This window comes from Notechis scutatus, chromosome 6 (assembly GCF_049901735.1).
Source record: "Notechis scutatus isolate UNSWTSFEM ecotype Mainland chromosome 6, rNotScu1.2, whole genome shotgun sequence".
NCBI lineage: Eukaryota > Metazoa > Chordata > Lepidosauria > Squamata > Elapidae > Notechis > Notechis scutatus.
This window is the reverse complement of record NC_142014.1, coordinates 28,423,494-28,437,362: the sequence shown is the minus strand read 5'-3', so window position 1 is coordinate 28,437,362 and position 13,869 is coordinate 28,423,494. Positions and strand designations below refer to the sequence as shown.

At 41.3% G+C, this 13,869-nt stretch overlaps 1 protein-coding gene across 1 annotated transcript in view; it reads right to left on the bottom strand.

Moving 5' to 3' along the window:
* Positions 1 to 13,869, bottom strand: part of DLD (dihydrolipoamide dehydrogenase) — a 28,502-nt gene that overhangs the window by 2,148 nt on the left and 12,485 nt on the right. The window contains exons 6-12 of the mRNA XM_026677172.2: positions 13,464 to 13,564; positions 12,788 to 12,931; positions 12,128 to 12,229; positions 10,666 to 10,856; positions 8,292 to 8,462; positions 5,472 to 5,661; positions 1,502 to 1,639 (exon numbers count right to left, since the gene is read on the bottom strand). Of these exons, the coding sequence (XP_026532957.2) occupies positions 1,502 to 1,639; positions 5,472 to 5,661; positions 8,292 to 8,462; positions 10,666 to 10,856; positions 12,128 to 12,229; positions 12,788 to 12,931; positions 13,464 to 13,564 (1,037 nt within the window). The remainder of the gene's footprint in view (positions 1 to 1,501; positions 1,640 to 5,471; positions 5,662 to 8,291; positions 8,463 to 10,665; positions 10,857 to 12,127; positions 12,230 to 12,787; positions 12,932 to 13,463; positions 13,565 to 13,869) is intronic.

Genomic DNA, 13,869 nt, shown 5'->3' with positions numbered 1-13,869 from the left:
CCAAAGACAATTTCTGTGGTGATACGGCCAGTATGTCTATACACCAATGATGAACCTTTTTGTGGTGGTGTACCGAAAGCGTGCACGCACTGGCACCCACAATGCAATGCGCCCCACCTCCCCTGCGCATACACGCGCAACACCCCACTCCGCCCTTTACCTGCACTGTCCATGTGCACACCTCCCAGCTGATTTTCGTTTGAGGCCGTTTTCACCCATCCGGAGGCTCGAGGGAAGCCTCTGCAGCCTTCGGAGGCCGAAAAATGGGCCCGTTTCAGCACTCCCGGTATTTCCAGAAGGCCCGTTTTTTGGCTTCCCAAGGCTGCAGAAGCTTCCTTCGAGCCTTCGAGAGGGCGAAAACAGCCTCAAACAGACCGAAAATCAGCTGGGAGGCGCGTGCATGAGCAGTGCAGGTAAGTTGGGCTGGGACTCATGTGCCCGCACAAATGGCTCTGCGTGCCACCTGTGGCATGCGTGCCATATGTTCACCATCACGGCTATACACCAAAGGCATGTGGAACGCTCTAATCTTCCCATTGAAGTGGTATCTATCTACTCGTATTCGCATGCTTTTGAATTGCTAGGTGGGCAGGAGCTAGAGCAAGGAATGGGAGCTCACTCCATTGTGTGGCGCTTGGGTCTCGAACCTCAACTGTCAACTTTCCAGCTCCATATCTTTAACCGATGAGCCATCGCTCTCCCTCCCCAGTGGTAACTCTAAAAGAACCCACAACGGTTGTATGTATTCGTGGTTTTTAAAAACAGCAGCATCAAAAAAAAATCACATGCACAACAACTGCACAACTGCTTATATACGGGAAAAAACTTTATAAGAGTAGCCTTAGATGCAGTCAATTACCTTTCTACAAGACATCAGCTATTGCTTATATGTCAGTACCTGTTTCCTAGTCTATAAAGCACTAGCTCGATATCCATGCTTTGCTATGAAACTATGTGGTCGGGCTTAGTTTTGGGGGAGGAAAATAAGGCGGGGGGGTAAATTTCTGCCTATCAGCATCCATCAATATTCATCTGGCTAGAGTCCTGTCAATGTGTGATAGTTGAGGGCTGTTTGGAAACTGAAGCAGTATTTGCAAGGAGACAGCAAGGAGCCTGGGAGTGGCTTAGTTCAGCTGTTGTGTACTAAAGCTGCTTGGTGCTGTGAAACTGAAACTCCTCTCCTCTGCTTGTGTTTTGCATTGGGAAGAGATTTCTTTTCAGGTGTGGGGGGGAGTAGAACTCCTTAGCATCAGAGAGTGTTAATAATAATAATATACAAAATACTAAAGCTCTGATGACCATTTGGAAAAACCCTTTCTTTGTGAGCACCTAGAAGCCAAGAGGAACATATGTGCCAAATTTCAAGTTTGTAGGCTTTACGATTCTGAGATTTCGTGATGATGCGTGCATGGTATTTTGCTTTTATATATATAGATTAGAAGTAAAAGTTACTCAACGTTGTGTAACATTACAACAGGGGCAGATCCTTTGGCATACTCACGGCGCCTAAAATATGTGCTCCCAGCATCCGGTCTGTTGTTTTGTGACTTAAGATCTTCACCAGCCCGTCAGTGTCAGCGTTGGTCTTGGCTCTGCTGTTGGCCGCAAAAGGGAATTTACCGATCTTGTATTCTGTTCCCTGAAAACAAGCCAACGTCATAAATTCACGGAAGTTTTCCTTCGCTCTTAGACAAAAACGGAGACAAAATCTGATTTTACCCTCAAAGAGATGATGAAAACACAACAAAACCTTACACCCTTAGAACCGCCACACAGAACTGGTAGGAAAAAAATTGGGAACCCACCAATTGGCCTGGAGCCAATTTAAATCAGATCACGAGATCGGAACAGTTACCTTATGGCACTAATTTCTAGAAGATAAAAGCCTAGCCAAGTTTACCTCCGTCCAAACTTTTTAATTTCAGAAGACAGCGAAGGCCAAGGTCCCCACTGCTGGTGTAATACGGGACAGTTCAGTTTTCACTTTAAGCTTGAGTTTCATAGAACAGGAGTTCTCAAATTTGGCAACTTTAAGAGGTGTGGACTTCAATTCCCAGAATTCCCCATCCAGCATGGCTGGATGGGGAATTCTGGGAGTTGGAAGTCCACCAGTCTTAAAATTACCCAAATATGGAGAACCCTGGTCTAAACCACTGTTAACTTCATGTGTGAAAATAGGCCACAGCTTTAAAAAATGAGAAAGAAAAGACATTCCTGTCATGAAAAACATTCCTGTCATGAAAAACATCAAAGAAGGACAATACATTGAGATGTGCATTTAAAGACAGAATTCCAGCAATATTTGAGGCCTTGAAAAACTGTGTAATACACAAAGCCAAGAACTTAAAAGACCAAGTGCGGATAATACTTGGAAAATATTAATCAAATTAAATTTAAGTAAATTAAGTACCGTATTTGCCGGCGTATAAGACGACTTTTTGCCCTGAAAACATGCCTCCAAGTGGGGGCGTCTTATACGCCGGGAGGACTCACTCCCACTTCGAGCTTGAATTGCAGCCGGGAGGGAGGCTGGGGGGAGCGGTGTGTGTGTGTGTGTGTGTGGTGGCGGGTGTCACTCGCCACGCGCTGAGCAACCTTTCCCCCTCTTCCTTCCTTAGCGGTGTGGGAGGAGAGGATTCAAGATCCTCACGTGCGGCGTACTTTTCTTTTCTTTTTTTTCTTTTTGTACGCAGGTTTTGCATGCGGGCGGCTGTAGGTTAAGGATGGGGAGCCCCGGGTGGGTTATCAGGTTTTACGGTGCTTCCAACATGTGCGAACGGTGGGAGAGCGGAGAAGAGAGCGAGCGAGCGCCCGCTGTGTGAAATCCCGCCGTCCAAAGCAACACTGGGGGAGGCAGGGTATAAATTTACCAGGTTAATGTAGCAATGGTGATTAATGCCCAGAACATTGTTTGCGGGTATTGGGGTGTGTGTGTGGTGGTGGTGAGGGAGAGGTTGTCCTTTGAATGCGGAAAAGTAGGTGTGACCTTGTGTAGGAAAATAAAGAGATCCTTTTTAGCGTGTTTGGCTTCTTTGCCTCCCTCGTTCGTTTTGACGTGGAGATAATGGCCTTCGGGCGGAGGGGAAGAAAACGGTAGCTGGATCATTTCAAATTTCACATACTCTCCTGCCTCACTTCAATATGTCTGAGCGACCCAGATACTGGAAGACTTTTTGAATGAAAGTGTTACCTCCATTTTTTTTAAAGAGGGCTACTTGGGAAAAAAAGATTCTAAGGAATTCCTTTGTTTCTTGATTAAAGAGAAGGCATTGAATATAATGTTCCTTGGCAGCCTTTTCAGTGTCCGGTTTTTGGTGTGTGTGTGTGTGTGTGTGTGTGTGTGTGAGAGAGAGAGAGAGAGAGAGAGAGAGAGAGATCAGCTGTATTGAGAAGAGAACTTTTCCTGTGTTCTCATTTTATTTACAACATATTTTACGCTTTAATGGTAAGCAATGAAAAATATTTTTAAAACTCATTTCTAAACTCCATAGCTATTTGCATATTCTTGGTTCAAAATTGGATTAGCTCATTTCAAAATTGTCCAAAGCAGAAAAGTGCGTCAAAAAAAAAAAAAAAGTGCAAAAGTGGAAGGTGTGTGGAAGAGGGGGTAGTCTTATACGGCGAGTATATAACAAACTCTATATTTTGAGTGGAAATGTTGGGGGTCGTCTTATACGCCCAGTCGTCTTATACGCCGGCAAATACGGTAAATCAAATCAACCCATATCTCAAGAAGGTTTGTCTGGATTAGAGCTGCGAGTCACAAAAACATTATCTTTTTAAATTGTTTAATTAAAACCGTAACAAATGTGAACTCCTGATGAAGAAGAAGGAAACAGAATGTATTAAAAGTGTAGAATTGAAAATGCCCAAACGGTGCAGACTGTAAAATTCAATTATATCTAAGCATGATAAAACTTATAATTTTTTTTATAAAAAATAGAACTCTGCAAAATCTTATTATTTTTATATGCAACTATGTTACTCATAAATTATTTTTAAAAAATTAAATAAATTATTTAAAAAATTATATAAAATTGTATAAAATAAATCATATAAAAATAAATTATATAAAGTTAAATTATAAAAATTATATAAAATAAATTAAATTAAAATAAATTATATAAACTATAAAAATTATATAAAATTATATAAAAATAAATTATATAAAATAAATTATATAAATTATATAAAATAAATATAAAATAAATCATAAAATAAATTATTTTAAAAATACAACTCTGCAAAATCTCATTTTAATATTTATATGCAACTATATTATTCATAAATTCTGGGAGTTGGAGGTCCACAAGTCTTAAAAAGTTGCCAAGTTTGAGGACCCCATCATAGTATCATAGTGCTAGAAGGGACCTTAGAGATCTTCTAGTCCATCCTCCTGCCCATTATACCAGGGGTCCCCAACCACCGGCCGCGGACCGGTACTGGTCCGTGAGCACTCTGTACCGGCCGCAAAGAAATTTTTTTAAAAAATGGCGGCTTTCTTCGCCTTCGGTGAATGCTGCTGGGATCAGGATCAAGGACACAAATGAAAGAAGGGGGAGGGAGGAAGCAACCAAAGCCTGTCCTGCTCTCTGGCTCAGTGGCTTCGGCTTCCTCCCGCCTCATTCCTCTCTCAGTCGCTCTCTCGCTCCTCCACCAGCCCAGGAAGAAACTGCTTCAAAGAGCCGGGGGTGGGGGTGGCTTAGCCTGTCGCCGCAGCTCCTCGAGCGCCCGTTCACCCCCACCCGCCGCCCGCAGGCTTCAATCCAGTGCTCGCCTGCTGCCTGCCTGCCTTTGTTTCTGGTTGATTCGAGCAGCTTCGGCTGAGAATAATAACTATTCGCCTCTTTTTATCAGCCAAGCTGCTCCCGAAACAACCAGAAACGCAGGCAGGCAGGCAGGCAGGCAGGCAGAACGGAGCACTGGATTGAACCGTGCGCGGGCGGGCGGGTGGGGGTGAACGGGCGCTGAGGAGGAGGTGCGCGACAGGAAAAGCCACACACCCCCGGCTTCTTTTGAAGCAGTTTCTTCCTGGGCTGGATGTTAGAGGTCCATCGTAGCTCTGAATGATCCCTAAACAAGGACTACAGGAGCTTCCTAGGAAAACACACTGACTAAATGCTCCTCATTCAATTCCTGTTTTCACCAAACAGAGATAAGAGAAACATCTGCATGAAATTTTGTAGCTACACAGCTGGGCAAGACCTAGAACTAGAGAGACTGCAGTCAGGTGTCTTTAATGCTAGTTGTAGGGTAAACATAAAGTTTGGGGATGGAAAATAGAATCCCCCCGGTCCTTGAAAAAGTGTTTCTGCTTGAAACTGGTCCCTGGTACAAAAAGGTTGGGGACCACTGCATTATACCACCCCAGGCAAATGGTCGCCCAACCTTTTCTTGGAAATCTCCTCACATCGCCGTTTCTTCTTCTCTTTTTAAATGCCCAACCCAGAAAGAAACATTACGAGACGCACCTCTTCTTTGAGCTGCTCTTCTGACTTGCCAACCCAGGCCACTTCAGGGTGTGTGTAAATGACTGACGGCACACAGTTGTAGTCGATGTGAATGGCGCCTCCAGCTATTCCCTCGACGCACAGAATCCCTTCGTCCTCGGCTTTGTGAGCCAGCATGGGGCCAGCCACCACGTCCCCAATTGCATAAATGCTGCCAAATTTTTAAAAAAAATAGAATGAGAGAGGTTGGTCTAGGGGTTAAGACACAATGTTAGAAAGCAGGAAGTAGTGAGTTCTAGTTCCAGCTTAATCACGAAAGTCGGCTGGGTAACTTTGGACCAATCACAAGAAGACTTTGAGTTCTAGTCTCGCCTTAGCCATGAAAGCTTGCTGGGTGACTTTGGGCCAATCACCAGGAGACTGTGAATTGTAGTCCCGCCTTAGCCGTAAAAGTCAGCTGGGAGACTTTGGGCCAATCCCAAGGAGACGTTGTTACTTCTTCCTTGAGGCCTGCAGAACAGGCACCCCCGAAGCCTTTGTTCATTGCAGGCCATGAACATTATGAAGTTAAGAAAATTTTGGATTCTAGGATTTTCAGGGGGAAGTTACAATATTTAATTTGTTGGAAAGGCTATCCAATTTCACAAGCAACTTGGGTTAATAGGTGGAAAGTAAATGCTGATAGATTGGCGGGGAGATTCCCTGAAAAATATCCACACAAGCCAAAACCGAATTCTGTGGGTGGCAGAGGAGGTTAAAAATGTGCATTGTATGATTGTGTTTAACCTAATTTCAATCTTTGTGTTTTATGTCATTGCAAGGGTTTCTTTTCCAATGAGGGCGGGCAGCCTGTCAAGCCAGAAATTGTCATAAGTGTAGCCATTTTAGTTTGTGTTAGTATATATTATTTTTCTTCTTTTCCCTGTGGTAGTCATGGGGGAGGGGGGAGTTTTGGGCTTGACACATTCTTAAGGTGGGAGGAGTGGAGATAAAGAGAGTGTTATGGCTAGGTGATCTTCTTTCCCGTGGGAAATGAGCTGTCTGGGTTTGGGGCCCTGGAGGTGGAGATTTATGACATTAAGCAATGTTGTAATACTTCTGTTGGAGAATGTGACTTATGGGGGTTGTTTCTAACTTCTAATATTGTGGGGTAATTCTGGGTTGGATCAGATCCGGAATTACCATGGACTTTGCCAATTTGATGCTTTCCTAAATAAAAGAAATCTTTTTGAAGATGGACTTTGTTATTTTTCTTTTAACATGGATTTCATTACTTGGAAACCTGACAGTTCCCCACAATGTTAGAAGTTAGAAACAACCCCCATAAGTCACATTCTCCAATAGAAATATTACAATGTTGCTTGATGTCATAAATCTCCACCTCGAGGGCCCCAAACCTGTACAGCTCATTTCCCACGGGAAAGATCACCTAGCCATAACACTCTCTTTATCGCCACTCCTCCCACCTTAGGAATGTGTCAAGCCTGCAACTTTTTCCCCCCATGACTACCATAGGGAAAATAAGAAAAAGAATATATACTAAGGCAAACTAAAATGGCTACACTTATGACAATTTCAGGCTTTGGGCAAATCATAAGGAGACTGTGAGTTCTAGTCCCGCCTTAGGCATGAAAGCTGGCTGGGAGACTTTGGGCCAATCATAAGGAGACTTTGAGTTCTAGTCCCGCCTTAGCCATAAAAGTCGGCTAGGTGACTTTGGACCAATCCCAAGGAGAGGTTGAGTTCTAGTCCTGCCTTAGTCATGAAAGTCACCTGGGTGACTCTCGGCCAATCACAAGGAGACTTTGAGTTCTAGTCCTGCCTTATTAGGCATGAAAGCCAGCTGGGTGACTTTGGGCCTGTCACTCATTCTCTGTCCAACCCCCACCTCACAGGGTTGTTGTGGGGAAAATAGGAGAAGGAAGGTGGAAGGAAGGAGCAAGGTATTAGCTACCTTGAGTTATTTGTAAAAACAGTAAAGGCAGAATCCAAATAAATAAATAAAATATTAGTATACCTGTAAAGAGCAGGGTTACCTTTTGGCCCCAAATAGAATTCAAATAGAATGAATAAATAACAAAAAAAAAATACCAGTGCTTTTAGACAAAGATTACTTAAATTTGAAGTATATTGTCTTCTCATGTAGAATTTAGACCCCAAATATTTATAATGATGATTTTTGATGATTAAAAGTAGGGGAAACTTATTAAATTACATAGGCAAACTTTGGCTAAGTGGAAATAAAGAAAAAATATGACTACTATATAATTGCAATGTAGATTAGGGGGATATACCATGTGGATCCTAAATATAATAGTTTCATTTTATTTTTTACTCTTATATTGGTTGAGAGAAAGCTAAAGATGATAATGATGTATAATGTAAAATAAAATAGGTGGTAAGCTGAAAATGGAAATAATAGGGGATAAAGAACTGAAAATATATGCGTGGATGAAATGAAATTGGTACTGAACTGATGAATTGAAATATGAAATGGAAATTTATCTAAAGATTAGTGAAATGGATGATTGTTGGAGGTGATGTTTAACAAAATAGATGTAAATGTTGTAATCTGGAAGCACGTTGCTCACGTGTAGAGATGTGTAAAAAAAAAAAAAAACTTTTATTAAAAAAATAGAATTTAGATCCCCATCATTTTTTTTAATCCAAAGGATGTGAAATCAAAACGACTGTTTTATTTAACTATATACGTTCCTGATTTGAACAACACTTATCAGACTGAACTAAATCTGGTAAAAAGGAGAGTTAAATCATGCTTAATAGAGCAACTGTTCTTCATCTGGTTCGATATAAACCACAATTCTAAGCATTTCAACTTACTTCGGAACTTTGGTTTGGAACCTGTTGTTGACTGGGATCCTTCCACGGTTATCTAGCTCAACTCCCACCTGTTCCAGGCCAAGGTTATTGGTGAAGGGACGCCGACCAACACAGACCAGAAGGACATCGCAAGGGATCATCTCGGCTTTGCCACCAGTGGCGGCTTCAATTCTAAGGAAAAGGGTTAAAAAAAAAAGTCAGTACAGGTAGTCCTTGACTTACGATTACAACTGAGCCCCAACATTTCTGTTGCTAAGTGAGGCGTTTGTTTTGCCCCATCTTGGACACTGTTGTTAGGTTTTTAAGAAGAGATTGGACAACCATTTGGCTGAAATGTTTATTTTCTGCCTAAGCAGGGGGTTGGACTAGAAGACCTCCAAGGTCCCTTCCTTCTCTTCTGTTCTATTCATTTCTATTCTATTCTATTCTTTTCTTATTCTATTCTAATATCTATTCTATTCTTCTATTCTTCCTTATTCTTTCTTTCTTTATTCTATTTTATTCATTTCTATTCTTCTATTTATTCTATTCTATTCCTATTCCATTCCATTCTATTCCAATTCCTATTCTATTCTTCTATTCTTTCCTTATTCTATTCTATTCTAATTCCTATTCTATTCTTCTCCTCTTTCCTTTTCTTTCTTTATTCTATTCTAATTCCTATTCTATTATTCTACTCTTTCCTTATTCTTTCTTTATTCTATTCAATTCCAATTCCTATTCTATTCTATCACATGACCCTGGAACACTGCAACTGTCATAAATGTGAATCAGTTGCCTAAGTGACTGAATTTTGATCATATGACCATGCTGCAACATGCTGCAACAACAGTCGTAAGTGTGAAAAATTGTAACTTCCGTTGTAACTTCAAACAGTTACTAAATGAATGGTGATAAGTCAAAGATTCTCTGTAATAGGGTGAGGGTGAGACCATATGTAATGAGGTGGGGGAGGAGAGCACATATAGTGTAATCAGCTAGTAAAATTAAATCTTGATGACTCTCATTCCTTCTGTTGATTTTACAACCAGCCCAAAATGCAGAGAGCCTGGGGGACGTCCAAGAGAGTCAAAAGACAAGAGTAGGAAGAGAGAGAAAAATCTAGGGATTAGTAAAAAAAATTCCTTGACTGTCACCAGAAACCTTCAATTGTGGTTAAAAAATCAAAGTCAAGTGGGAAAAACTTTTGGAAATGACAAGAAGGGAAGGGCTGCCTGAAAAACTGGAGGCAGGGAGCTGCAAGGTGTCAAAGTTGGAATAGAAAATTTATTTTCGGTCGGTCTTTATCATCAAAAAAGCACAACAAAGAGTGTTGTTCCTGCGCCAACTCAGAAAGCTCAAACTGCCCAAAGAGCTGCTGATCCAGTTCTACAGAGGAATTATGGAGTCTATCATCTGCACCTCTATAACTGTCTGGTTTGGTTCTGCAACCCAACAGGACAGACACAGACTTCAGAGAGTAATTAGGACTGCAGAAAAAACAATTAACTACCAACCTGCCTTCAATCGAGGACCTGTATACTGCACCCGAGTTAAAAAGAGGGCTGTGAAAATATTTACAGACCCCTCACATCCCCAACATAAACTGTTTCAACTCCTACCCTCAAAATGACACTAAAGAGCACTGCACACCATAACTAGACACAAGAAGAGTTTTTTCCACAAATGCCATCACTCTGCTAAACAAATAATTCCCTCAACACTGTCCAGCTATTTACTAATATTACTATTAATCTTCTTACCACTCCTTATCACCCATCCCCTCCCACTTGTGACTGTACGACTATAACTTTGTTGCTTGTATCCTTACGATCTATATGGACTGTTTCCTAGTGTGATTTGATTGCTTATTGTACCCTATGACTATCATTAAGTGCTGTACCTGATGATTCTTGACTCTTGACGAATGTATCTTTTCTTTTATGTACACAGAGTATTTGCACCAAAGACAAATTCCTTGTGTGTCCAACCACACTTGGCCAATAAAGAATTCTATTCTTTCTATTCCAAGTAAAAGATCAGATACCATATACAAGAGCAACAGATCAAAGGCTAACCAAACAAGCTGAGCAGGCTGTATGTTGTCATAGACATACTATAAATCAAATTATTAATTTAGCAACTACAGCTTTTCATTTCACAACTGCGGCAAAGGTAGTAAGATCGGGCAAAGTCACTTAACCAAGGTTTCACTTAGCAACAGAAATTTCCAGCAGCCGTATGAGGACCACCTGTCTATCATATCGAACAAATTTATATTTCCCAACTCTGTCAGAAAATATACCATGTTTTCCAGTCTTTAATACTAGAGGGAGGAAGGTTTTACGGGAGAAGACGCCTTAAAATCCAGTTATTTGCCTACTGAATTACTTACGCGACATCAATCTTTCCATCAGGTTTCTTGGTGGCGCCAGTGACTTTTGTGTTGAGTTTAAATTTAAGTCCTTGTTTCTGGAGAATGCGCTGGAAGTTCTTGGATATCTCCATATCGATGCCCAGTCCACCAACATGGCCCAGGAATTCCACAGCTGTCACATCGGCACCCAGACGTTGCCAAACTGAACCCTGGGATCAACAGGTTTCCAAAAACAGTGAACGGACTTCACGCCAATCAAGCTAATATATCCACCATCAAATTAAACATTCTTCCAATTTGAAATCCACACCCTTTTTACGTTGTGTGACACATGAGGGAAGGGGATTAATTCATTAATTTTCTTTTCTTTTTCCCCTTACCTAATGATACAATGCCAAAAATAATTTCCAAAAATGTATGCCAACCAAGACCTCTTGTAGAGCATGCAATGCAAAACAGGAGTTTTGGGCCAATCACCAGGCAACCAAGAGTTCTAGTCCTGCCTTAGGCATGAAAGATGGCTGGGTGACTTTGGACCAATCACCAGGAGATGGTGAATTCTAGTCCCGCCTTAGGCATGAAAGACAGTTGGGTGTCTTTGGGCCAATCACCAGGAGACAGTGAGTTTTAGTCCTGCCTTAGGCATGAAAGACGGTTGGGTGTCTTTGGGCCAATCACCAGGAGATGGTGAGGTGTAATCCCACCTTAGGCATGAAAGCCAGCTGGATGATTCTGACTCAATCACCAGGAGATGGTGAGTTCTAGTCCCGCCTTAGACATGAAAGATGGCTGGATGATTCTGACTCAATCACCAGGAGATGGTGAGTCCTACCCCAACCTTAGGCATGAAAGACAGCCGGGTGACTTTGGGCCAAACACCAGGAGATGGTGAATTCTAGCCTCACCATAGGCATGAAAGAGGGCTGGGTGACTTTGGGCCATTCCCTGTCAGCCCAACCGTTTCACAGAGTGATTGTCATGGGGAAAAGATGCATATGTTTACCTTTTTTGTGTTGTTTATCAAAATAATAAAGGTGAGATATAAATACATAAGCTCCAGAGGCCTCTAGAAGCATGAATTCAAACACTATGTACTCACTCCTTACCATTAACTTCACACCAAACACGACCTATATTTACATTATTGTACTATTACCGCAATGATTCAAGGCTAATTCCCTACTTGATTCCTCCCCTCCCTGCCTGGCTGGGCATTTTCCAAAATGGAGGAAGGAGATCTGCTTGAGTTGTTCAGGACCTGAATTTGGAGCATATTCAAATTTCGCAAGGCAGTGATATATTCTGGTACGGGCTTTGTAGATAATAACTTTGAATTTAGCCCCAAAGTCGGCTGGTAAACCGTGCTCCAATTTTAAAACCGGTGTTATCCTTTGATAGTGGATCCATCCCACCAGCTTATCTAACCATTGCATTCCATTAAAGACACTGAAAAACACATTTTTTCAAGCCTGTTTCTCACCAGTTCTACTCCAATGACTCCTGCACCAATGACTACCATTTTTTCAGGGACCTGTTTCAAAGACAGCGCACCAGTGGATGATACGATGGTGTCTTCATCAATCTAAATAAATTGAGGAGAGAAAAACAATCCTCTTTACATGGACAGAGCTTTACCCAAGAAATTTAAATATAAATTTACAGAAGCATCCAACCTTGGCAACTTTTAAGACTTGTGAACTTCAAATCCCAGAATTCCTGTCAGCCATGCTGGCCGGGGAATTCTGGGAGTTGAAGTCCACAGGGCTTAAAGTTGCCACGGTTGGACAACTCTGAAATGTTACCCATAACTTCCATATAGTAATACCTTATTTCCCTGAAAATAAGACCGGGTCTTACATTAATTTTTGCTCCAAAAGACGCATTAGGTCTTACTTTCCGGTTAGGTCTTATTTTGGGGGGGAAATAGGTACTAACTGGGTCCTTCTGGTTGACCATCTTAACTGGGGCTTATTTTGGGTTATATGGCTTATTTTATGAGCATCCTGAAAAATCCTACTAGGGCTTATTTTCCAGTTAAGTCTTATTTTCAGGGAAACACAGTAGTTTAAAGAAAATATTATCACATCAATAATACTCCGGGTGAATATTACGGTAGCTAAACTTCAAAGCCAAGCCATACCGTAATTCCTTGGAAAGGTGTTACTTCTGAACCTGTAGCTATAAGGATGTTCTTCGTATTGATAACCTGAGTGCTGCCATCATCTTTTGTTACAGTGACCTGGTTTTTGCCAGTTATTTTTCCAAAGCCAGGCACATGTGTTACCTTAAAGGAGGAAAGAAAAATCATTTTTTTAAAAAAACCAAAGAAACAATTATCTTTTGCCAACATATTGTCATTTAAATAATAACAACCAATTGCAAAAGGAAGCTATGCTTGGAACAGTTTAGGTCCTGCAATTATATTATTATTGTTGTTGTTATTGCTGTTATTATTGTTGCTTTTCTTGTTGTTCTTGTTATTAAACATCTGCTCATTTCAGGGAAGGACTCAAGAGGTGGATAAAAAGGCCAATGTCAACTCATAAAACATTTCCTATGCCCGTTTTATAGTTGCCAATAGAAAGGGGGAGAAGGAGTTTGAAATAGCAATGCAGCAGTTCGGAATATTTAAAAAGTACTTTTAATAGATCTGTCTTAATTTTTCTAAGCTGTTCTGTTACTAAATGGAGTTCTAGGGAACTCCTTTTTTCCCCTTTATTATTTATCCTTCCCAGCAGATTAAAGAGGTGTAAAATGCCTTAATAGCTAGGGATAATGCATACAAAAGCCCATGTGTGTTTTTATCAAAAGGGTACCTTATTTTGTTTAAACAAGTGGGCGATTCCTCCTGTTAAAGCTTTCACCGCACCGCTCTTCTGTTCCATCATTTTCTCTAAATTCAACCTGAGACCTGTAACTGTTGAAATACAAATTATAAATGGGAAGGAGTCGGTTAGTCTTGGGCATCCCACAATCTTAAAGGGAGTTCACCCAACAATTGAACATTGCAATACAAACGTAGCTGGGAGGGAGGGAGGGAGGGAGGGAGGACAAGAAAGGAAAGACAAGGAAGGAAGGAAAAAAGGGAAGAGAGGGATGGAAGGGAAGACAAGGGAGGGAGGGAGGACAAGGAAGGAAGGAAGGGAAGAGGAAGGAAGGAAGGAAGAAAAGAGAGAAGGAGGGAGAGAATGAAGGGAGAGAGGGAGGAAAGAAGGACAAGGA